This window comes from Vigna angularis, chromosome 9, assembly GCF_016808095.1.
Source record: "Vigna angularis cultivar LongXiaoDou No.4 chromosome 9, ASM1680809v1, whole genome shotgun sequence".
NCBI classification, from domain to species: domain Eukaryota; kingdom Viridiplantae; phylum Streptophyta; class Magnoliopsida; order Fabales; family Fabaceae; genus Vigna; species Vigna angularis.
The window spans coordinates 21,181,090-21,206,409 of NC_068978.1; the positions used below are offsets into that span (position 1 = coordinate 21,181,090).

At 36.7% G+C, this 25,320-nt stretch overlaps 4 protein-coding genes across 5 annotated transcripts; all 4 read right to left on the minus strand.

The window, feature by feature from the left end:
• Positions 1-207: 207 nt before the first annotated feature.
• Positions 208-8,727, minus strand: LOC108347519 (acyl-coenzyme A oxidase 4, peroxisomal). Of its 2 annotated transcripts, XM_017586807.2 has the most exons (13): positions 8,480-8,727; positions 7,744-7,848; positions 5,417-5,523; positions 5,219-5,296; positions 5,017-5,140; positions 4,829-4,902; positions 4,686-4,745; positions 2,476-2,585; positions 1,842-2,001; positions 1,371-1,447; positions 1,125-1,296; positions 908-1,000; positions 208-521 (listed from the first exon to the last, which is right to left on the minus strand). In XM_017586807.2, the coding sequence occupies exons 1-13, from the start codon at positions 8,505-8,507 to the stop codon at positions 396-398; spliced, it is 1,314 nt and encodes a 437-aa protein (XP_017442296.2). In that variant the 5' UTR covers positions 8,508-8,727; the 3' UTR covers positions 208-395. The 2 variants fall into 2 exon arrangements, with proteins under 2 accessions (XP_017442296.2, XP_052724378.1); XM_052868418.1 differs by lacking the exon at positions 5,417-5,523 and having other exon boundaries at positions 8,480-8,500.
• Positions 8,728-10,881: 2,154 nt separating this feature from the next.
• Positions 10,882-12,973, minus strand: LOC128194105 (beta-conglycinin beta subunit 1-like). Its single transcript, XM_052868862.1, has 6 exons — positions 12,576-12,973; positions 12,321-12,496; positions 12,149-12,229; positions 11,726-12,025; positions 11,325-11,601; positions 10,882-11,220 (listed from the first exon to the last, which is right to left on the minus strand). The coding sequence occupies exons 1-6, from the start codon at positions 12,907-12,909 to the stop codon at positions 11,018-11,020; spliced, it is 1,371 nt and encodes a 456-aa protein (XP_052724822.1). The 5' UTR covers positions 12,910-12,973; the 3' UTR covers positions 10,882-11,017.
• Positions 12,974-17,913: 4,940 nt separating this feature from the next.
• Positions 17,914-23,495, minus strand: LOC128193920 (stress response protein NST1-like). The gene is made up of 2 exons (XM_052868116.1): positions 20,776-23,495; positions 17,914-20,187 (listed from the first exon to the last, which is right to left on the minus strand). The coding sequence occupies exon 2, from the start codon at positions 19,228-19,230 to the stop codon at positions 17,914-17,916; it is 1,317 nt and encodes a 438-aa protein (XP_052724076.1). The 5' UTR covers positions 19,231-20,187; positions 20,776-23,495.
• A 303-nt stretch (positions 23,496-23,798) lies between these two features.
• Positions 23,799-24,215, minus strand: LOC128193921 (uncharacterized). Its single transcript, XM_052868117.1, has one exon. The coding sequence runs from the start codon at positions 24,213-24,215 to the stop codon at positions 23,799-23,801; it is 417 nt and encodes a 138-aa protein (XP_052724077.1).
• Positions 24,216-25,320: the final 1,105 nt, after the last annotated feature.

Below are 25,320 nucleotides of genomic sequence, written 5' to 3' on the forward strand. Positions count from 1 at the left end.
AAGGCTCGCTTCAATTGCTTCCATTTCTTTCATCAAGAAGCAGGTTAGAATCGTTTTAAGGCAACAATTGCCTGACATTTCCAGCCCTAAATCACACACCAAGACCAGCACAGGTGACAATGCCAAAAGATCAATTTAAAACATGTAGATCTGTTAACTATCAGCAGCGTACTCTCTCCCGTACAATGCCCCCACAACAAAAATAGATGAAACTCTGAAAAATCTGATGATTCTTTGCTCATTATTAGTCATCTACACAAGCGTCTTTATAAGTATTAATTGTTTCCCATTGTTCAATTTCATACATTAATTAACCAACATACAGTAGTCACAGCCACAATGCATACATTGAAGTTGCCTAGTGGAGTGTACAAAAGAAACAATGCATTACACTTCTACAATCGACTTCTTTGTGCAACTGGTTTAAAGCTGGCAAAGCCAGTAACTTCTCTACCTGTAATCAAAGTGTTGATGTCATATGTGCCTTCGTAGGTATAGATGGGTTCTAAATCACAAAATGCCTGCAACATAACATATGAAAAATAAAATGTTTTAAAATTAATTAACCAAATTTTGGTTCAATTAGTATCTAAATCTAAATAGATGAATTAAAGCAGTCAATCAGTTGCAAAGCATATAAATGCTGCCACTCAGATGTCCATAAAATTAAGATGCTCTTCATCCACAAATTTGAACTTAATAAATTGTATATAGCTTCTATGACTACAGAATGAAACAAAGATCATTAGAACATTACACTTGGGTTTAAAACCTTCTCATCCATTTGTTAGGCAAGATTTATGCAGACGATCTATACTCATCAACAGACAACTAAATTAACTAGTTTATATCATTGGTCAAACTTGAGGCTCGACATAATAAATCTTGTATTAAGAATCAATCATACCTTTGCCACAAGAAAATCAGCCAAAATTCCATTGCCACCTAGCAATTCTCGGCCCAGAGCAGCTGTTTCTCTTGCTCTCTTGGTGATCCATGACTGAAAGGTCATGGAAAAATTCATTAGCATACATCTATCTTAAAGAGTTACAAGTAGTTTTACTTGATTTTGGTTTTAGGAAAGAAAGCAGGGAGTCACAATTGCGACATAAGTTACAAACTACCTTTCCCAAGCTAGCATGACCTGGAGTCATTTTACCACTGTCATACAATTTGCACAGGCGCCAACCAACAAGAATCATAGCTTGAATATTTCCAAGCATTTGGACAAGTTTCTGTTGGCTGATTTGGAAAGCTGCTAATGGAGCTCCAAATTGTTTTCTCTCTCTTAGATACCTATTGATCAATCCAAATTCAGAAAATATTTTCCGTGAAAGAGTAAGTATGATTACATTGTAATTAAGCAATACCTATGACACATATCATAGATGCCCATCGATATACCAATGGGTTGCCAAGCAACCATTATACGTGAAACAGCAAGCACCTGGTTTTAGGAGAGTAAAAAATAAATAAGCAATGGTAATGTTGTAAATCAAGCCCCGAACATGAAAGATGAAAAATACACAGAAGATGTTGACTGAGTAAAGATTGTAATTCCATCTACATTCTTAACCAGATTTTTCCAATCTCCGGTACTAAACCAAACAACGAGGATGGAGGACATGCATAGCTAGAATTTAAAGTTTACTTGAATAAAACAAAAACAGTCTGTCAAAATGAGAATTGAGGACACACCACCAACCAAAGATTAATATATCATATCTACTGCTTCATCTAATATAACTTTTATTAACAAGTAACTCAAAACAATTAACTTTTTGTTGAATTCATATTGATTTATTGAAAGAAAAATAGAGAAACAACACACATAGCCATACCTTGTTTGTGTCCTGAAAAGAGTTTACTCCTGCAATTCTGTCCTCATCAGGGACAAAAACTTTTCTCATAACAATGTCACCATTCTGTACAATCCTAAGTCCAATTTTATTCTCTATTTTTGTTACTGTTAAACCAGGTGCGTCCTTTCTAATAATAAATCTGAAATAGAAAGAGCAGGGACTATATGTAAATAAAATTTAATTGCAAAGTAAGACACAATAGGTTCACAGGAAACAGAAGCTAGGAGTGGGTGTGTGCGAGAGAGTGCCTTAGCATGTTATTGTTGTTAGTGCCTAGCAATGCAAACTTTCATCTAAGACATTCTTTACTCTCCGTGGCATCCCCAAAATTGAAGGAATTCCTTCTTCATAGATCCATTCCGTGTATTGTGTGCTGGTATGCAGGCATCATATCAGGCTAATGTTTTACCATATCAAAATATGTCAGTTATTTTATTAATTTCCCTCCCTGTTGGGAAGCAGGGCAAGGTACAAGACAGTCCACAAAATTTTAATACATAACTGAATCTCTAACATTTAGATGAAGAGGCATACTAAAACTAAGTTAATATTTCATTTTCATATATATGAACATACAGAGACTAAATAATGAATGTAAGGACTCATTTCGTACCCATTTATTTGATTTGTTGCTGCATTCCTAGCAAAGACAACCAAAACATCAGCAAATGTACTGTTTCCTATCCACCGCTTTTGGCCCTCAAGTATCCATCCTCCCTCCACCTGTTCATTTAAAAGCACTATTAAACTGTAAAATAATTCTAGAGGGCTTAATTGATCCCTCTCATAATCTTCTATTTATAAAAATAAATTGATACAAGAGTACATGATAATTAGGGTAATCTTAGACCCAATATAATCATGATAAATAAGGTAACCCTAGACACAGTATAATCATGATAAATAGGATAACCCTAGACACACTATAATCATGATAAATAGGGTAATCCTAGACACAATATAATCATGATAAATAGGGTAAATATTCTAACACTCCCCCTCAAGCTGGAGCATACAAATTGTATGTGCCAAGCTTGGAATAAATAAACTCAATCCAACAAAATCAACTTGTCTAAAATGTCGAGACAATAAATGTGGTAACTTTGGCTCCGAACAAGATGCACATATGCTTCATACCATCGAGAGAGAATGTCTATAAACCAAATTGGACTCACAAACTAGTGTGACCAAAGAGACTCCTCATAAGCTTGTAGAGAATAATATTGGACAACCACGAAACTTCATCTAGCACCACGAACCTTCAAGTAGGATGACTTTGACAAAGTTGATTTCCATCAAAAGTGAATGACGAGTGGTAGAAAACGACAAACTGCAGAAACTGGATTGCCATCAAGTAAGGATGGGGCTTGCATGACTAAAAGCGACAAACTGCAGAGACTGGATTCCATCGAGAAAGGATGGGGCTTGTAGTGGCTAAAAGTGACAAACTACAGGGATTAAATTGCCATCAGTGACTGATGGGGCCTGTAGTGGTTGAAAGTGACCAAACTGCAGAGACTAAACTGCCATCAAGTAAGGATGGGGCCTGTAGTGGCTAAAAGTGACAAACTACAGGGATTAATTTGCCATCAGTGACTGATGGGGCTTGTAGTGGTTGAAAGCGACCAAATTGTAGGGGCTAAACTACCATCACTGATTGATGGGGTTTGTAGTGGCTGAAACATACTACAGGGACTAAACTGCCATCATTGACTGATGGGGGCCTGCAATGGTTGAGAGCGACAAACTAAAGGGACTGCCATCACTGACTGATGAGGTGATGAGGGCCTACAGTGGCTGAAAGGACAAAACTGCAGGGACTGCCATCACTGACTGATGGGGCATGCAGTGGCTGGAAACATATTGCAGTGGCTGGAAACATATTGCAGTGGCTGGAAACATACTCCCCCTCACTACAGCGGAGGTCGGACAGATGTGGCGTGCGTGACGGCGCTTGGATGAGAACTAACCCTCGACACAAGCAGGGTTGACCGTCGCTCAAGGAGGCGATCCAGATTCATTGGTCGTCAGACTAAACTGTGGCGATAGCCGTCGACGGATAGTGGCGGACGACATCGAAATGGCAGGGAATAGAGGTTGATGGTGACAAACTTATGTGGATAGCTCCACATGGAGGCAAAACAATGCCAATTGGACAACGGCAAACGGCACTGGACAACGACAAACAACACCGGACAGTGGACAAATGGCACCGGACAGCGGCAAACAGCACTAGACAGCGGCAAACAGCACCAGACAACGGCAAGTTGCGGACAACAACTAGGGTTTGGAGACTAGATAGAAACCAGAACAAGATTGCTCATTGAGGTATTTCATAAAAGATGAAATTTTTAAGGCTGCCGGTGGCGGCTTGGCCACCGGCGCCAACAAAGACAGAGTAGGAAGAGACTCAAACAACCTGCTCTGATACCAACTTGAGAATTAAACTGTAAAATAATTCTAGAGGCTTAATTGATCCCTCTCATAATCTTCTATTTATAAAAATAAATTGATACAAGAGTACATGATAATTAGGGTAATCTTAGACACAATATAATCATGATAAATAAGGTAACCCTAAACACAATATAATCATGATAAATAGGGTAACCCTAGACACACTATAATCATGATAAATAGGGTAACCCTAGACACAATATAATCATGATAAATAGGGTAAATATTCTAACAAAAGCAAAGCGACTCCACAATATCAGTACTATTGAAATTTGGAACAATTAAACTAAGAATGATTAACAAGACAATTAAGGCAAAAGGAATCAAAAAGCAAATACTAGTTAAGGTCCGCATAAGGTGACAGACCTTTGTGGCAGTGGTCTTCAAAGCACTGGCATCACTTCCATAGTCAGGTTCGGTCAAAGCCTGTTGTTAAGAAAATAATTCATTTCAGAAGTAGTTTTTGAGCAGAAACATAAAGTAATACATTGCCAGAAAAACAAACTAACCCAGCATGCTACAGTCTGAAACTGTGCCAAAGAAGGCAGATACTTTTGCTTCTGAGCTTCTGATCCACACAATGCTAAACTTGACAGTCAAAGTTATAAAATATCAGGAACTATTAACATCGCATCATCTAATACAAATAAAACTAAAATTTAGGGAACTATTTACATGAAATGAACAAGGTTATTACCAATAGTAAGCATTGCTAAGGATGAATGGACCAAAACAAAAGTTGAACAGCTGGCATCAACTCTTGCAACTTCTGCGGCAGCTATTGCACTTCCAGTGATAGAAAGACCAGGACAGCCATAACCCTGAGAATCAGATAGCTAAGAACTTCATTTATCATGTGGAATATCTAAACAACAGAGGAAAATATCAATAGGGAGAACCTTGATCGTGCCACCAGCAATGTGCAAGGCACCAAGCTTTGGAATAACATGAAATGGGAATTTGGCCTTCTCCCAGTACTGAAGAAAACAAGTTGAAAGATGATGGGATTGAAAGAAAGAAAAAAGGAACATTATGGAAGAATAACTTCCTGTCATAATTTTCTCAATTCAAGTAATAACATTGTCACAAATACATGCCTCGGTCATTATTGGAGCAATTTCTTTTTCCATACACTCTCTTACTTTCCTCCTAATGGCATGCTCCTCTACTGTTAACAAGTCGTCCAATTGAAAATAATCTGAAGCTGTTTCTCAAACATCAGACAAAATTGAAAGTGAATTCCTGAAGCATAACTTGTTTAAATAAAAATATTAAAAAAAAAATACCAACATACCAAGTCATGCATGTGTTGGAAGTTTTACATTGACTAGAGATAAGGTATATTCACAATATATAAGTGTATGCAAACCTCACCTTACAAACTAGTTTTGTAGGGTTGAGTTAGGCTTAAAGTCTACTTCTTAACATGGTATCAGAGCCATGAGTTAGAACATATCCTATCAAAGTTTGTTGTTTGTTTGGTCTATTATTTCACCCTCAATCGGGCTTCTACCTGACCATCCATTAATGTCTAGTCCTATGCACGAGATATATATATCTCAACGTGAGGAGGTGTTGGAAGTCCCACATTGACTAAAGATAAAGTCAATTCACAATATATAAGTGGGTGAAAAACTTACCTTACAAGCCGATTTTGTAAGGTTAAGTTAAGCTTAAAGTACATTTCTTAACATCAATGAAAAGGAAACTAAGGAAGAAGAAAATTATATTTTAAGGGTGTGTTTCTGTTAGGACACAAAGAAGAGAAATTAGTTAAGATAGTAAGAATATCCATGAATTAGTTACTTGAGGTGTTAGTTAGATATAAGTAGGAAGGAAGGAGATGAAAGGGAAGGGACATGAACTTTTGTAGATTGAACTTTAGCTCTTTGTAAAGGGGAAGCCCTTGAAGGAGAGAGTAATCTCCTATTTTTTATTCTTTTCATTCTATTCAATAAAAAACCTTTATTTTCTTTCTCTTTTCAATTCTTGGTTCCTAACAAATTGATCTGATCTATCAGATCTACTGCAAAGGGTCAACATTGAAAAGGTGTTTAAGTGTGTTGGAAAAATGAGCCGGTGAACAAGAAATGGCTGTTATTAAAGAAAGTTAGCCAGACATGAAAGAAATCAAAGAACTATTACAAGAAATTATGAAAAGCAAGAAATTGTCTGAAGGAGGAGAGTACCTGGTTAATGATGAAGAGAAGAAGGAAGAAAGATATCTACATAGTAGTAGATCAGACAAGGAGGGAGAAGTGTTGCTGAGGCCTTAGGTTAAAACAGTGGAGTTGTCCATGTTTGAAGGGAATGACTCCTCAAGGTTGGTGTCACAAGCAAACCAAACACCAAAAGATCAATTGCAGGGACATTTCTCTGAAGGGCTGCAATCTAAAGTTCAAAATCAGATTCTACCACAGGATCCAAAGGACGTGATTAGAGTTATGGAAACTGCTCAAGATGTGGGATAAGGTTCAACAATAAGGAATCACAGCCTCTATAGTGAAGAAAAAAACAAAAAGGAAGTGAGATTTGCTAGAGAAACAAAAATTATGATGGAGAGAAAAGGGGGATGCATCACTAAAGATTATGGGCTATGAAGGTCAGTTTCTTGATAACCCAATTACATTTAACCAATAAGAAAGTTGAAGGTGGAGATGCCATCTTCGGTTTTAGATAACAAAATTCCTCGTTCTATTTTGTTTTCTCATGAACCTCTTCATCCCTTGCCTCTAAAAGTTTTTGGATCTAAATGTTTTGTTCATAATTTTGGTTCTGATCATGATAAGTTATCTCCTAGGTCACACAAACTTTAGGATTTACTTGATCCCAAAAAGGATATAAGTGTTTTTCTCCTTCTCTTAACACATATTTTGTTTATGTAGATGTCAGCTTCAACGAGCTTTCTTTTACTATAAGGTTCATCTTCTTATGTGTCTCCATCAAGTTAATATTTCTGTCATCTATGATCCTCCTGTTGTGCATAGTCCACTGTCAGATTTTCCTCCTCCACCATCCTTTCACGTTTATAGTCAAAGACATCATTTCCAACATGCTATTGGAAATATAGATTCAATTTTGTGTGTTTGAACACACTCACATGTGTGGATGTGTGGATGTATATGTGTGGGTGAGAGAGGGTAGAGAATAGTTCATACAATGTCACAAATGGTTAAAAATATACATTAAATTGAAAATTAAAGGTAACAATTAACAAAGCACAAAGTTAGAACTTAGAAGCGCTGCAAGCCTTTGTAGGAGGGGGGCTTTACACCTGAACTATATATGGACTATTATACAAAATAAGTGTATATCGTTTACCAAAATACAAGCCCCAACAACTTAATCCACACACCTAGCTAAGCTCAATCAAAGAAAACATTGTTACTCAATTATGACCTAAATAATCAAAGAAATTTCTTACCAGAAGGAGGAAACGTTGATGCTGGTGTTGCCTGCGGAAATGCGACAGAAACATCCAGTTGTGGTAAATAAAAATACGAAGGCATTGCATTTTTGACAGATCCGTCTGCACAAACCAAAGCATTCATTAAAAAGCACAGGAATCAAATGCCAGAAAAATTGAAAACATCAATTGTGGATTAGAAGACAGGAATAAACAAATTACTGGAGCAAATGATAACTAAATAATATGTTTGGCTGCTTCTTTCATGTCGAGATACAACAATAACGGTGCACCAAAGGTTAGACATTGCAATAAGGACTGATCCTTGAACGAACCCATTGCTAATGAAATGTTAACACTATTAATAGTAGTGATCGTAGCATTAGATAAATAAGAATTAACAACGTGTCAGTCAACCAAACTAAGCACGCTAGGTTTAAACAATATATCAACATCTTCTACAGAATAATGTTTACTTTGAGAAAGCACCTTTATTTACATTAAAGCTAAACTAACCACGTCTGACAAAAAAAAAATCAACTTCAATTTTCTCACACATATTTCAAACACCAAACAAACAATATCAAAGAATAGATGTGAAAAACAAAGGAAAAGGTATTTAGCAAATCCTGCTCGAATCAAAGAGAGCTTGAACATGCTCAGAAAGTCTCGGTCGAATTGAAACCGATCGCAATGATTGAATGATGCAAACTGTGACACTAAATAAAACTGCAACAGAGAAGAAATCACTGACCTGGATTCGTAGAAGAGGGAATCGTCATGGTCGGAGAGAGATCGAAGAAATGGAAAGTGAAAATTAGGGGTTCAGGTCAAGTGGCACGATATGATAAGAAATGAAAGAACAGAGAGTAAATGGAACTTCGGGCTATGAACTAACAAATAACACGCAATCCAAGGAGAGATGATTTTCCGCGTCAGCAGAATTTACGTGTTGGTGTTGATGATTACTACGCCCATCCCTCCATGTGTGCAGTGTTGTCTTGTTTGGCAAAATTGGAAAACTGCGATTATTATAATCTTACCAGAAAAACCGTGACTTTTTTGTTCGTATTATAAGATGACAGTATATGATGAAATTTTTCATTTACTTTATATACAAATTTTTTTATATTATTTTAATAATATTTTTAAGTTATGATACCTAATTTACAATAAAATACAGTAATATAACAATATATTGAAAACAAAAATCAAAGCATAATGATAAAAAAATTAATGAGAAGTGACTCTCACCTTTTGTCTATACTTGTATAATCAATTTTTTTTAAAATTTACCTTAACGTAAACATATTAGAGATTAATTACAAAATATTAAATTCAAAATATTGATTTAAATGTTATATAATGAATTAAAATTTTGGAACTTATTATTAATTTAAATCATACTTAAATTTGGAGAATATTAATAACTAATAAAAGTAATTTAAATTTGTGTGAATATATACTATTAATAGTTACTAATTTAAAAATTATTAATTTGAAAATTATAGTTATTAATAACAATTTTAAGTGTATATAAACTATTAAACTAGTAATTTATTCACTATTATCATAAAAACAAATGTATTAGTTTGTTCTTATCAGTATTTTTTTTTTAAATGGATACATATTACAAATATATGAATAACTATATTACAGAAAGCTATTATAAGTTTATTATTGTTATTACCGAACCAAATATATATTCCATAAAATTCCTACAAGTTACAAACAGCAAATAGACAACGAAAAATAAAGAGAACTGAAAGAATCATGCAGAATCTTAAATTTCATCTATGCACTAAAATTTGAAATGTGAACAATATTAACTGTTAGTAAGTAGATGAACCTATGAAACTGAATCTTTACCCAAAGCATTATGTACAACAACTAACAAACAAGTTTCAATGCATTAAACTAAAGTACTTAACAGGTATTCAGACAAGTAAAACTAGAATGCACAACTTAACTCTATGTCTAAACTACTACTCCTAAAACAGAACAATACTGAAACATTATTCAGAAGTATATTCAAAACAGTAAGACTAGAAAACATTTAGCGGAGAGGGGTAGGAAAGATTGAACCAGAATGGAGTTGCAACTTGAATGCAACTGATATAGAGTTTGGAAATATGTGCAGTAAACTTGCAACTAAGCCACCACTGATTCTTTCAGCATCAGATTCACCACTTCCTCATTTAATTTTTGAAATAGTCAATGGAAGATGTTGAGTTGATTGAAAAAAATTCCAACATTACTACCACATAACTCAATCTACTATGAATTAGTGACAACAATTTTTCACAGTTCAGAGCTTTTCATCAACACTATGAAGAATTGACTACCTACCCTCGCAATTCAAATTCTTCGCAGATTTTTCTTTCTTATTTTTTATATACGACACAATGAGTATTATTTATGCTATGCACCACGATAAAATGTTTAGGGATACAGCGATGCATTAACTCTGCTTATTGTAATGTGATTATTCTAAAGGCTGGTATACACAATGAAAATGAAACTTTAATCAATTTCTTCAGCTTGTTCTAGACTTGGGATTTACTAAGGGCTTATATCTCTCAAGTCTGAAATTCTTGGAAAAACTGGTGCTGTAACAGGTGATACAGGTCCATTATTTCTGACATCCTTCACTGCTGTGCTCACAAGCCTCTTCTTCTTTCAGCTTCTCTCAAGTCCAGATTCCAAAGCTTGTGTTGCACCTGCCGTAGACCTTGTTAACATGTACCTTACTCAAACATCAAGGTAAGTTTCTGCTGTATAAAAAAAATCCAACTGTTATTGAGTTAACTTAATTACAGCAGCACAAAATAATTGACAAACCTGCTTTTTACTCAAACGTAACACACACATATAGTCTAATTCTCTCCAACCAGTTCCTTACAGAGGGTACAAGCGGACACCATGGGAACCTCGTTTCCAGTCCTTCTTCGTTTTCCTTTTTTTTTTTTTTTTTTTCTTTTGTGAGCCTCTCTTATCTTTTGTAAGAGATTTTATTTTATAAAATTTGATATTAAAGCCTTTACTCAGACATTTCACTTAAAAGTTAATTGGATATGTATTTTGGTACATGACAACCTTAACGAAGTTAAGCGAGCACAGACAGACCAGACAGTTGAAGAAGGTAAAAGAGAAGCATGATATAAAGGCTGAATTTATTGATTATTGATAGTAGAAAAAGCCATGTGGAGCTCTACTTATTTGTTACAATGTCGGACACGTTAATTCGAAGCTCAGTGTGAGCTCTCTCACATGTATCTTACTAGAAACTTATTCAGTAGAGACTGCCCAAAATTGAAGATAATGAACCCTTTCTTCCCTTATGCCCTTCCTCCCTCTGCTGTTGCTCAGGCTGTGCATCCACAAAGTGGGATTCACTCTGCTTCTTTATCAACTTCTCAACCTTCTTACCAGACGCAGGGAAGCTAACCTCCAACACCTCTGTAGGTATCTCGCTCATCACATTGTCTTTCTCACCTTCAAATTGTAAATAAACAATCCCATCACCCAAGTTTCATATGGAATAGAAACAAACAAGACCACTATATTCAAATTGAAGGAGATACATAATATATATATACCTGCAAGGAAATTCCTCTGGTTGTTCTCAGCATTGATACCGAAAGCAAAGAAATTAAGATTGGAGGTTGCGTTGATGGCAACTGGATAAGCTGCTGGGATTACAAATACATCGTCTTCAGACAACTCAGCTCTATATCTCTGCACTTCCAAGCTTTCCTCTTGCTGCTTCTGCTGCTGCTGATCGCTTAGGCCAACAAGTTCAATCTTTGCTTCTCCTTCATTGATCACCATTATCACTATGGCCTTAGAATTGTAGTGTGGCAAAAGAAGGGCTCCCTGAATTTTTTAAGAAAGAAACCATTATTAATTAGGGTCTCAGTACTGAGATTTTCCAATTACGAAGACAGTGAATAGTAGAAATCAATTGCTGAGTTTGTCCATGTGGTTTCCTTTGTATTACCTCTTTCATATCCACAGAACTGATGAACACGTCCAAGTCCTTAAGTTGGGGGTTTTTCTCTGGGGTCATCTCATACCACCTTCCAAATTTGTTTGAGTAGATGGGTTTGCTGTTTCTCAGGTTGAATGGTTCATCTTGGGAGGAGAGTTCTTTCCTTGAACTAGATTTGGCATGTTTCATCAGTTCCTGAATCTGTTCCCTTTTAAGTTCTACAATCACTCCCTCTTCCCGACTCTCTTCCCCTTGCTGCTGTTGTCTCTCCTCTCCAAATAGAACCCTGTTTATCTCCTTGAAGTCGCTCTATAAAAATCATGCAAATATAGATAATGATATATATCATTCAACAAATGTGAAATTTAGACAAACTACTAGCTAAATGGCAAGGCAAATATGTGGTTAATTAGATGTTGTGATCTTGCTTACATCGAAGGAGGCCTCTAGAATATTCTTGCTGAAGCCTCTCAAGTAGGATTGTTGGGCTTCTGTGCTAGATAGGAAAAAGTCCTACAGGACAAGCATTTAACGTCAAATTAATCAGAGAGAAATTGCAAGTTAGAATAAAAAAAGTTAGTTCGGAATCACAAAAATGCGCTACTTGAAATCTGTGAGGGTTGTTAACAGGTATGGCGAGTTTGATTATTCTGAGATTCTCGTTGTCGTCAGGGTTAACCAAAAAGAAAGTGGTTCCTGCAGGGATTTTCTGAGCATGGCCTTGCTCAAGAATGTAGGAGTCTCTGCTGTCAGGGTTCACCAAAGTGAGTATGGCTCTCCCTGTAATTAACAAATTGATTACCATCATTGAAAGCAAGTGTAATGATGTTGAGTGAGTAGTGATTAGTTGATTACTTACCATTAAGGACGACTAGGAGGAAATCGGCATCAGCATGGTGAGGAAGAAGGAGGGTGTTGGGTTTGGACTTGAACTCTACCACACGGTAGTTTTCAAGATTCTGAATTTGTTTGGAGCGTTGGTCGAACCTGTGGAGGATCCGAAGGTGACCATATTGGTTTGTGAATAGAGTGTGGAACCTCCTGTCGGAGCTGAAGTAGAAGGGGTTATTTTCTCCTCTTGAATCAGACTCTTCTTGGCTCTCTTGGTGCTCCCGGTGGACAATGCCGAAAGAGACAGAAAGTGATGCCAGGAAAAGAATTCCCAGCAACAACTGAACCCTTACTCTCAGCATAGTGTAGTAGTATTGAATATCAGTTGGGTTGGGGTATTGGATGGATGATGAATGAAGTGAGGGATCTTAGGGGTATTTATAGGCATTATATAAGAGAGAAGGTCCTTGCAACATGCATGAAGATTTGGGCATGGGATGACACGCATTTGCACATGTTGACATGTGTTCAAGTGAAGAAATTGAGGTGGCGAAAGAGAATGTGGTTGTGGTGATGATGGAGGTAGGCTCAGTAGCATTTGGCTGTGTGTGGACTAAGAAACAAGAACTGTATTAGGTGTTTCAAGTGCATGTTGAGTACGTGTTGGTGTGCATGGCTTTTGTCATACATGGACGCGGCATCTCGATCATCCAGTGCGGTTTTCGTCTCTATTTTGTGAACGTGGACATGGTTTTTGAAAAGATACAGTGCTTTTTTCTTGTCTTTACATCGGTCTCATTTCTTTCGATTAATTTTTCTTGCCATGAATTTACTGATTGTGTTATACGTGGCTATTTAGAGTTCAACAAAAAGAGAATAACTCATGTCGTGGACATCATTCATATATGAATAATGATAAAATGACACAGAATAATTTTGTGTATTTGGTTTTTAACTGCTTGAAACTGCACGGTTCTACAAACTTTTTTTATCATTTATTTTCAATCTAAAACAATGAACCAACTCTCTCTACAGTCCAAAATTGAATTTGAATGAAAATTAATCAAAACAGTGGCTTGATCTTAAGTCTGCATAAAAAAAATAGCTTGAAATTGGTGGTTTGAAACTCAAATTTGTATAATGGCACTAACTCAAAACTGATCACTCCATCAACTTTATTCAATGAATTCAAACGTGTTTAAACTCTAAAATGGCTTAAATCTAGACTATCACACTAAATCACCTCGCCACTTCCTAATTTTGACTCAAAATTGATGGTTTAGTATATTATTCTGCACGAAAACCCAAACAAAAACGCGAAAGAAAGTCAAGCTCCCGCTCTAAGTTTTTGGATTTTAAAATGGCATTTGACATCGGTCCCCCTCCACCATCGACGTCTAATTGCTAAAAAAATCCATTATGGCGCTACTTTTGGGGTACTTTTGTAGCTTATTTCGGGGAAGAGGATCCAATGTCTAATGTTTGAAAAATCAAAGGTCTATTTGTTTGAAGAGGATCCAATGTCTAATGTTTGAAGAGGATCCAATGTCTAATGTTACCATAATGGTTATAGTAGTAGTTAACATAGGTGCTAATGAGTGGATAAATCAAAGGTCTATTTGTGAGATGTTAGTGATGACATAAAAAATTAGAGATCAAGGACCAAGGGAAGTTTAAGGATCGGTGATCGAGTAATTCATTATGATTGAATTGTTTATGTTAGAGGATTAAGAATCCTATTGTTATTACTTCTATGTATGTGGTGTTTGATTATGGTTAATAAGAAGGTATGTCTCTTGTTGTGTGTTTGATTATGGTTGATATAATGATAATGTATGTATCTTGTGTGTTTGATTATAGTTGATATAATCAGTATATATGTAGCTTAATGAAACACAGAAAAACATCAAGACATTTATGGAGGATGGATGACAACTTAATGAAACACAGAAAAACACTTAGCTAGATAGAACCTATGCTCTGATACCACATGATTGAAGAAAGATTCAACTGATTATGGTGGAGGAACAAATCAACCAAACTTCTCCTCTGATTTGGACAGTAGCAGCACACGAACAATGGAAGACTTGCTTGGATGAGCTAAGAACCGCAGCGGAATGGACTGAAGAATGATGATGACCGGAGGAAACAGAAACACGTAGAAGCCACTCTCAAGAGGTGTTCGGTGGCTGGAATTGAAGTGGAATTTATGATTGGTGATGAAAAAATTGGAATGGAGGCAAAGGAAAATATGTTGTAAAGTGATGTAGATGGTGTAGAAGATGCTTGATACAATCCTGTCTAGGAAAGAGTACGATCTTTTCTGAATTTGAATCCTCAAGGAGCATAATAAAAATAAATCTGAGAAGAATGCAGAATAAGACAGAGATGGGGACGCCACTATCTAGAAGATTGATAAGTCAAGGAAGATTCGTCACAAAAGTGTTAATCTTTTATAAGAATCAGAGTTCTAAACCAAGAACCAAGAGAATCCTCTCTAAAAAATGCAAATGCATGTATTATGACTCAAAAGTGTCTACATATGTATTTAATGTCCCTATATATAGGCACAGATGTTTAAGGTACCTAAGAAACCCCAAAAGAAAGCCTAAAAACATTGAGCCAAAAAAATATTCAAATTAAAAAAAAACGAAGGGCATTACCGAAGGCTACAATCCTTCGGTAACAACCAGAAGCCGTCGGTAATGACTATTTATCGACGGCCAAGAGACCGTCGATAAATCTCTTGTCGCTAACATTTACCGACGAGCTTTGGCCCTCGGTAATTACCAAAGGGAAGAAGCATTCGGTAATTACTGAAGGGCGGAAGCCTTCGGTAATTACCAAATGTGGGTAAATACCGAAGGGCATAAGCCTTCGGTAAATTCTAGGCAAATCTCAGGCACAATTGTATTTCTTATCAAACCAAACAAACCTGTATAAATTGTTCACAACATAAACAGACCTGCATAATATTTTCCAACCACATACAGACCTGCATAATGTGCATCTCAATCATGCAATCATTGATTAGAAAAACAATATAACATTTAAATGATCCAATCATCCATAGAACATGTATTTATAAATGAAACATAAAACAATCTAACATAATGTTCTAACATTCAAATCAATCAATTGATCTAACATCCAAATGATCTAAAATCCAAATGTTCTAATATCCAAATGTTTCTATAACAACTAATAACAAAATAAAACTAATAATCTACATAGTTATCATCAGTAGATGGCTGGACTGGTGTAGGTTGGACTGATGTGTTGTTGAGGGACGGCGGGTGACGGGAGGGTCGTGGTTGGGTCGGAGGGATAATGAACTGATCCTATGAAGTTTCAGGCAATACTCTCATGATCAGGGCCTTAAATTTTCTAAACTCTGCTCTCAAATTAGTGATTTCCTGGTCACGTTGCTCCAGTGCCTGCATGAGGCGGACAACGACCAGTAGTGGTGGAAGAAGAAGATTGGTGCTTCAGAGTACCTCCTCTCGATGCTGTATAGTTTGCAGCAAGTTGTCATGCACCGTACACTCGTCCCTTTTTCTTCCCACCAACGATGTCGACCCAGCACTGTGTCCTACGGATGTCATCTTCTGCATTACTCGCATCATCCGGTGTAGGAGCTGACCCATGTTCAGATATAACCTGTGAAAGTCTCATAGAAAATTCTTCTTGTTCAAACATTAAAAGCAATGTTAGGGAATGATAGAATAACATAAAGGAAAAATTACTAATAGTAATACTGTTATTTGCTTACATGAGTCTTTCGAGATCTTTCATCAACAAATTGATTAGTGCCCTTCCGAACATGAGTTTGTGCAAAGACCTCATCAACATGGACCGTCCGTCCCAGAGCTTGTGCCTGTAACATAATTTAGAGTTAGAAGTGTACATATGAAATAGAAAATACATAAGTTATATATGAAAGAAATAGAAAAGTAATGAAAGTTTACCATACGAATGGCATGCTCATGAATCGTGATCGACCCACTAGTATGCAGGGTGTCACCTTTTTCAGAAGCTCTGTTCCTCTAGGCTTTGGCACACTTATTGCGAAACTCTACTGAATTCGAATGAGCCAGTAAAGAGTTCCAAATGTGCTCGCCCAACTAGTAAGGGCGCTCTTCTGCATTGCGAGCATCCCTAAACATCTCTGACAGCTGATGAGATGCTTTCATGTGGAAATTTCTTTGTATCTGTGTTTCATGTTCAGGTTTCCACTGCACCTTCATCTGTAACATTAAACAAAACAAACATTGATTAATGAACATACTAAAATAAGAATGATAATTAGTTTAATGGATTGTTCACCTGAAAACGCTGCCAGAATGACTTTTTGTCGTCATCAGGTATTGCTCCCCAAGTAGGCCATGGACTTAAAAACTATTGCTTAATTGATCGTGTGATGGCCTGGGAAGCAACCCTGGATGGAATAAACCTTCATAATAAGAGTGATAGCTGACGCTCCGAGGAGAAGACGAAACTTGAGAGATTTGGACTCCTCGAGACATCCTTGACATCAATGCGCAGCGGAAAGAAGCAGAAGAACGAAGAACCCTAGGTTGAGGTTTAATCGGAGAAAACTCTAGGGTTGAAGGTAAGGAAGGATTTAATCGGTAGAGAAGAAGTATGCAACGATTAAATCGATGAAATGGAAAGAAATCATGATTTGAATCGGTGAATGAGAGAAGAACGATGGTGGAAGAAATGACAGGGCACCAAACAAAGTTTCAATCGGTGCGAAGGTATCAAAAGGCAAGGATAAGGCAAATCTGAGATATAGATCGATGGAGATGACTTACGTGATGATCTGTGAGGGTGGATCTGTGAGGAAAATGGTTGCTGGAGGAGAAGCGCTGGAAGGAAGACGAACGCGAGAATGATGATTTGTTCTCTCGAATGATTGAGAGAGAAAAATGATGAGCTAGCGTTGGAGCTTCCAGGGACAGGCTCACGTGGCAGAAATGTAAACGTGACGGATGACGCAAGCCACGCAGAAGTAAAGGATTGGGCGAGCGTGGTGGACGGGAATGAAAATCTGATTTGGAAAATGAGAGAATGGATGATGTGAATGGAAGGTGGCTAGAGGAGATCCTTTGGGATTCTCTAGCTTTGACTTTCAAGGGAATTAATTTCTGGAGTTCTCTCTACAGAAAGTTTAATTCATTATTCTCAAAAGTATCTTACAAGAGGTGGTGACATGGCTATATATAGGACTAAAAGTCTTTCCTATCTAGCACATGCCTAACACCTTTTACACATGCTTTAATAAAAGTAAAAGAAATACTACACTAAACTAATTGGGCTTGGGCCCCGTCTATCATCCCCTCCCCCTTGGAAAGGATTTGTCCTCAAATCTGATGGTGCTTCTGAAGACTTATTTTCGTTGGCTTCACAAGGGTTCCACCTGGGTCAAATATCCATCTGCAATAAACATCAAACATATCTCTAATTAGTTTTCTTTGACCCAATAATATATATAAAAGACTATGTGTAAAAGAAGGTTTCCTAATTTTGAAATTTTTAATGTTAATATAACAAGGAAACCTTTCTTCATTTGCAATTTTATGTGTATCTTGAGTTATTGGTAACCATAAAGGTAACCATAACCTAAGTTGTGACTTTGCATGTGTTGAAAGTGATAACATTTTTAAAGATGGAGTAGCAAAGTCTTTGAAAGAAAAGTGAAATTTGAAAAATTCAAATATAAATGGAGAAAAGTGAGAGGATAGAAAACCTCCCCTTAAGAATCTAGCTTCTAGGGTAGGAGGAGATATGACCCTTAGTTGCTTTTTCTTTTCTTCCATTTCTATTCTTTCAACTTCTTCCTTTTCTCTTCTTTGTGCTTCTTTTCTCTCTTTCTCTCTTCTTTTCTCTTCTTCTCTTCTTTCTCTTTCTTCCTCATCTCTTCTCTCTCTTTCTTCCTCTTTTCTTCTCTTGTTTTCTTCTTCTTTTTTTCTCTCTTGCTCTCTTCTTTTCTCTTCTTCTCTTCTTTCTTTTTCTCTTCTTTCTTTTTCTCTTCTCTCTTTTTCTCTTTTCTCTCTTACTTCTTGCTTTTGTTTTTCTCTTTTTAATCTCTCAATTCTATATTTGCTTGTCTCTTCCCATAGCCTCTTCAGTTTTTCTAGAAACTCACTTTCCCTACGAGAGAACCCACTTAAATTTTGAATGAATGACTCACCTTTTCTAATAAGTTCTCTCATAAGTTCTAAGTTTCTTTCAATTTCTCGAGGCACAAACTTTCTTTTCATACAAGCTTTCAATTCATTCCAATCATGAATGGGATATTTTCTACCTATCTTAACATGATATTGCCTATCATCCCACCACTCTCTTGCATGCTTTTTAAAACTAGAAGTGTAAAGACTAAGAATATAAGATTCACTATCTCTAAAATAGAAGGATTCAGATTTACTTTTGCTCACCATGAATGAATGCATGTCATCAATTTCCTTTTCCCAAGCTAGGTATGTTAATGCACCAATATCATCACCAAATAATGGAATTCTTTCACTAGCTTGTTTATACAAATCATCTTCAATCCTATCAAATTCATAAAATGAACAAGACTTCCTTCTAGCTTTATCATGTGCTCTTTTGATGTCTTTGTAACTAAGTTGCTTATCAAAATTAAAATTCCTAGAAGACCTATATGGATAACAAGACATCTTTGTTTTTAAAAGTTTTTCTAGTGTAAAAGATTTACAAGATTCACACTTAGACAAGTCCCAGGTAAGAGAGGTGAGTCATGAAGACTGCTTAAGTACCAAGTCTTGCCTTGCCAGAAATGTCTTAGGTTACTACTAGTTATCCTTTAAACTAAAATTACTTTTAAAATCAAAGAACACAACTCACAAACAATCACAACAATTAAACACTAAAAGACGAGACTTTTCGGACTCTAATGTGACAAGGCTTAGAGTTTAATCCCTTTTAGCCTAAATCACCCCTAAACGTAAGATACAAGAATTAAACACAAACAAGAAAAGTTTTGCCAAGAGTTGAAAGAGCACCAAGGACTCTTCCAAGACACTTGGACTTTGAATGGCCTTTTACACTGATATTAAAAGACAGCTAACACAAAAACCTATTACACATAAAATGAAGAAAACAATTTACAAAAGATTCAAACAGCTGCCACGGTCTGGTCTGGGTCAGCTACAATCCACTTTTGGATGCCAGTCCTTGTGCCAAAAATACGTACACTCCTATTGCTTCAATTTCTTGTTGCTGGATAACTTGGGCAATCTAGCTTCTGGTCAATCCTTTCTCTTGGCTGCACAAGCTTTCCAAGCTTTCCACTCAGAATTATGCTGCTGTTCAATTAAACTCCCTTTAGTTCAAGCTTCCACATGAAGTGCTTAAACTAAACTCTCAAACTGTTCCAAGTATTCTGCACAGTTAAATTTCAACCAAAATCAGCAGGATATTCATTCAATATTATCACTTACATCACTTACAAGCTAAAACAGAATAGCAATTCACAACAAAGGTAAGTTAGACAACTTCCCTATTTGAATGGTTGTTTCTAGCCTGTTTCAAGATCCACACTGAAGTGTTCCTGCTACTGTTTCTTCAATAATATTCTGCTCAACTAATGATTCATTCACATCAGCTCTGCACACCTAAATTTCAACAGAATCCAGCAACAGAATCCAGCACAGTGAATTAAATTCAGATTGGATGTAATTCAATGCAGAAAATAACCACCTAATTAATTCAACCACCAAGTCAGAACTGGAATTTAGGTGCTTTAATCACTTGTGAAAACTGGTTGATACATTGGTAATTAAAAACAGATTGATGCACAACTGATTATGACTAGAGCAGCCTTTTCAACAATTCAATGAATTACACTGGACAGAAACAATGGACCAAACCAGTCAAGAATAATGTCCTAAACTAATTCAGAAATCAGTGGACCATGCTAATCAAATCAATGGACAGAGTATTGTGAGGCAAATCAGAAATTGGCAGTTTTAAAACAGTGTTCTTGCAATTCCAGAAATGCTCATAAAACAATCAGCACATTATTTGCAATTCCTATGCATCTACCAAGTCCCATAGGTCTTTATCAAATCAGAAGCAACATTCAACATGCCCAATTAAACCATAAAATCAACAATTCACTTTCAAAAACAGTGAGTATATCAATGAATTCAGCAAGCAATGTTTGAAACTAAAATGAGTGCAATGACAGTTTAAACACTCACAAGCACAAATAGCATCACAAGCACAGTTTAAACATTCAAGCATTTAATATCTCATTGACTTCATCAAACAGTTTATGAACTAAATTGATTTCAATAACTTCTTAAACAGTCACAACTCTCCACTCTGATCATCTCATTTTCGTTTCCTGCACAATGAACAATCAACAAATGGTTAGTTGAAACTGAACTCTTGTAAATGCCAATAGCCGCTAATCTCACAGCACCCAGATTTCTCTTTAAAACATTTTAAGGCACTCAAATGAAATTTTCAGTCTAAGCCAGAGAATCCTGTGGATCACCACCACCTAGAATGCTACCATTCACACTTACCTTCTTTCAAATCCAAAAAAACCAGATTGGAATCAGATTTCTCAATTCAGGAAAATGGTTAGCTAAGGCAAAGTGATGGACAAACAGCACAACCACTCAAATAGCAGGGCAGACTCTAACTAAGGAAACTCTAGACCAGATGAAATAAGCAATTAAAAGCTTCAATTAAAAGTTGGCAGAATAGATTTCACATGCATTGCAGACAAAACTAGATAACCAACAAAGACAAACAAGAAGCAAAACTATCAAGAAGGGAAGCACTCAAAAATGAACCTAAGAATTGCTCTAGAGGGGATTAAGAAAGCAAGAAAAACAAGCAAGTTAGATCAGAGACAGTTAAGTGACTCCAGTACTGAATTTTACAAACAAGTTTGATGAAATACCCCAACAAAATTAATTCATAACTGATAATGTTTTCAGTTTCTGATTTGGAGCTTGTCTTAGTTGGATTGCACAAGGTCTGAACGCTTTCTAAACTTGTATAGATATTCTTTTTGACTTGTTTTGATTTCATTCAACAGACCCTAGCTCTTACTACAATCCAACTGAATCATAAATGCACAAATCAAAATGTCAGTACTGCACTATACTTGCTTCATAAAAAAAATTGACTTAAAATGGTGGTTTCAAAGGTGAAAAACGCACAAAGGCTGATATAACTCGAATTAACTATCTCAACATGTTTAAAACTTCAAAACAAACTTGTTTTGCATTAAAATTGGATGCAGAACATAGTAATTCGAAAATTGAACTTGCAATAGCCAATTATGCAATCAAACAGGTCAACCACACCACCAGTTTTAAGTTTCATTGAGTCAAAGGACAAATTATTGATGAAAATGACTTTAAAACAGCAATTGGAAACTTGAACACGACACGAGGAAATTAATGTAAGATTTCCAGCAAGATCTATATGCCAGAACAGATTTTAAAACAAAATTTAGACTCAAACAAGACAATGCAGATCGGCCAACTGCAATTTGATACTGCTGGAGTTTTAACAAGGTGCCATCAAGCTATTTGCTTCAGCAATTCATGGCTTAAGTGATGTGCACCTGATACGAACTCATTCAAGCATTTTATCACCAAAATAATATGTATTGACCATGACAATAAACGCAAATCAAAATACACCTCAACAGTACGTTAAATCTGAGATTACGGTCACTTTTGCATGCACCCGAGCTCACAATGAATGTATCATAGCTCATATGGTGTATAGCCACTGATCATATATTCCAGAATCTCAGGAAAAACTCAACACAGCTTTGAACACAAAATTTATGACATTTTAAGCAATTAAACATGACTGTAAACATGACAGAATATGATTCATCAATGAAAAATGACTCAACAAAATTTGGACCGATTAAGATGATGAAAGACACAACCAAAACAAGGTTAGCATACAAGAAATGACTCAAGCAGAAACCTAATGAACAGATCAAGACCAAAAACACATGAATCAACACAAGACAGAGAAGGAATCATAATGAACAACACGAATAATTTGAAAAAAACCAAACGCACAGATTGAATCTCAAGAACAGAGAACAGATCGAGACAGAAAATTTGAGAATCAACGAAGAGTAACTCATATCAGAGAGAAACGAGATACTTAGCTCAAGCGGACGCGCCTAACCTAGGCTCTGAATACCACTTGATAGCTGACGCTCCGAGGAGAAGACGAAACTTGAGAGATTTGGACTCCTCGAGACATCCTTGACATCAATGCGCAGCGGAAAGAAGCAGAAGAACGAAGAACCCTAGGTTGAGGTTTAATCGGAGAAAACTCTAGGGTTGAAGGTAAGGAAGGATTTAATCGGTAGAGAAGAAGTATGCAACGATTAAATCGATGAAATGGAAAGAAATCATGATTTGAATCGGTGAATGAGCGAAGAACGATGGTGGAAGAAATGACAGGGCACCAAACAAAGTTTCAATCGGTGCGAAGGTATCAAAAGGCAAGGATAAGGCAAATCTGAGATATAGATCGATGGAGATGACTTACGTGATGATCTGTGAGGGTGGATCTGTGAGGAAAATGGTTGCTGGAGGAGAAGCGCTGGAAGGAAGACGAACGCGAGAATGATGATTTGTTCTCTCGAATGATTGAGAGAGAAAAATGATGAGCTAGCGTTGGAGCTTCCAGGGACAGGCTCACGTGGCAGAAATGTAAACGTGACGGATGACGCAAGCCACGCAGAAGTAAAGGATTGGGCGAGCGTGGTGGACGGGAATGAAAATCTGATTTGGAAAATGAGAGAATGGATGATGTGAATGGAAGGTGGCTAGAGGAGATCCTTTGGGATTCTCTAGCTTTGACTTTCAAGGGAATTAATTTCTGGAGTTCTCTCTACAGAAAGTTTAATTCATTATTCTCAAAAGTATCTTACAAGAGGTGGTGACATATGCTGCAGAAATTGTTTTCCAGCTTTTGTGATCTTAAGTCACCTTTGAATTACTACTTCTCCTCCTTTCCTCAAGCTTCCTTCCTCTCTATGAAGGCCCTCTGAGCTGTGAGGCTTCACCCATACACCTTTCCTCCATTAAAACACATCAAACAATGCATCATTTCATCCATCCGCTGCACCAATTTTCATTACTGGTTTTCTCTGGTCTGGAACCTCTTCCTGCACGTTTCTAGCTGGGAATTGCTCTCCATCAAAGAGTCATTTGAATTAAGGCAATTTTTAAACATCAAAATGGTTAAAAAAGGGATTAAAATCGTACCCTTTACCATACAGCTCAATCCATGGCCGATCATGGAGGGGCGGGTCAACACCTTCACCATCACCAGCTGAATCTGGATCAGCAGATGGTGTGACAGTCTTAGAAGGCGGTATACAAGATGAGGAATGTATAGAAGTAGGGTCAGGGGGAGGAGTGAGGGTAATAAGCATAGGGGTAGGAGTGGGGGTTATTGTAGAGGTAGGAGTAGGCTCTACTGCAGGGGTAGGAGGAGGTCCCATAGATGATGGACTAGGGGCAGCAGTGGTAGGTAGTGTAGCAGGCACCCTAAGTACATACTTTGGTGCCTGCCGTTGCCTCTTTTTCGGCCTTGCTACCCCCTTTCCTTTATCAGGACGTTCTGAGCCTTGTCTTGTCATTACTGCATTGAAATGGTTACAAATAAAGTGAAACAATAGAAATGAATAAGGAAGGATCAATACAAATTAAAGTGAATGTAAAATAAATGCATACAACTTTTAAGATGGTATTTTACATAACTCTATTGAAATGATAGTTCAATTTGCTACAATAGATGTCCAACATTCAATCATCGTCATCATGATCTTCATCTTCATCTTCTTCTTCTTCTTCATCATCATCATCATCATCATCATTTTCTTCTTCTTCATCATCATCATCATCATCTTCTTCTTTTTCTTCTTCTTCTTCTTCTTCTTCTTCTTCTTCTTCATCACCTTGTATTACTACTTCTAATTCATCTCCATCACCATTAGGGTCGTGCAATGCGGTTATACGTTCAACTTCAATAATTTATTGTGGTTGTGACATTTGGTCAAGTTGGTAGGCAACATCTTCCTCAACCTCATTTGAGTCAATGCGACCTCTAGGCTTGGTTTGTATTGTTACAACCCAACCACGTTTGTCAATATTACGGAATGGTGGATATGGCACATAATAAACCTGTCTGACATTAATTGCTAGAATGAAAGGATCAAACGGTCCATATCATTTTTCTGCATATAGGCTGAGAAATGACCAAATGAACAGTGCAAACAACTTTGAAATGGCAATTTAAACTTGCTCCAACGTTGGAAATGCATAAAGACAACAAGATTCAACAAAACACTCTTGTTATAGTCAAATATACAGCAAAATGCACCAAAAACAGCACCAGAAATCAGATTTGAAAGAATGAAAAAGAGGATAGCAGCAACAAGGACTCTAGGAAGGCCTAATGCACTACAACTAACTGAAGATAATCAGCTAGAAGATTATAAGCACCTAAGACACAGTCAAAGAAAGCAAGCACGGTGAAAAAGCTTGATGGAAAAACAATGACAGTGGTTGAAATCAGATTTCAAGCAACTCAAATAGTCAATTTTCAAAAATATGTAAAATCATCAAACAAACTTGTCTTAAGTAGTAGAACCAAGAAATGTGCACTGAAACAGAAGCTTGATACTGCACCAGCATTGAATAAGCATTCAGATTTCAGCTTTGCACTGTGCTGTTTGAGTTGTG

Excerpts from the sequence above, each read along its gene's own strand:
- LOC108347519 (XM_017586807.2), bottom strand. The coding sequence starts at position 8,507 with ATGACGATTCCCTCTTCTACGAATCCAG. Across the intron at positions 5,297-5,416 it reads TTGCTCCAATAATGACCGAG|TACTGGGAGAAGGCCAAATT; the intron begins GCATGTATTTGT and ends TGTTTTCTTCAG. Across the intron at positions 4,746-4,828 it reads TTCAGACTGTAGCATGCTGG|GCTTTGACCGAACCTGACTA; the intron begins GTTAGTTTGTTT and ends TCTTAACAACAG.
- LOC128194105 (XM_052868862.1), bottom strand. The coding sequence starts at position 12,909 with ATGCTGAGAGTAAGGGTTCAGTTGTTGCTGGGAATTCTTTTCCTGGCA. Across the intron at positions 12,230-12,320 it reads ACAACCCTCACAGATTTCAA|GACTTTTTCCTATCTAGCAC; the intron begins GTAGCGCATTTT and ends CTTGTCCTGTAG. Across the intron at positions 11,602-11,725 it reads GTTCTGTGGATATGAAAGAG|GGAGCCCTTCTTTTGCCACA; the intron begins GTAATACAAAGG and ends TAAAAAATTCAG.
- LOC128193920 (XM_052868116.1), bottom strand. The coding sequence starts at position 19,230 with ATGTCTTGTTATCCATATAGGTCTTCTAGGAATTTTAATTTTGATAAG.
- LOC128193921 (XM_052868117.1), bottom strand. The coding sequence starts at position 24,215 with ATGACAAGACAAGGCTCAGAACGTCCTGATAAAGGAAAGGGGGTAGCA.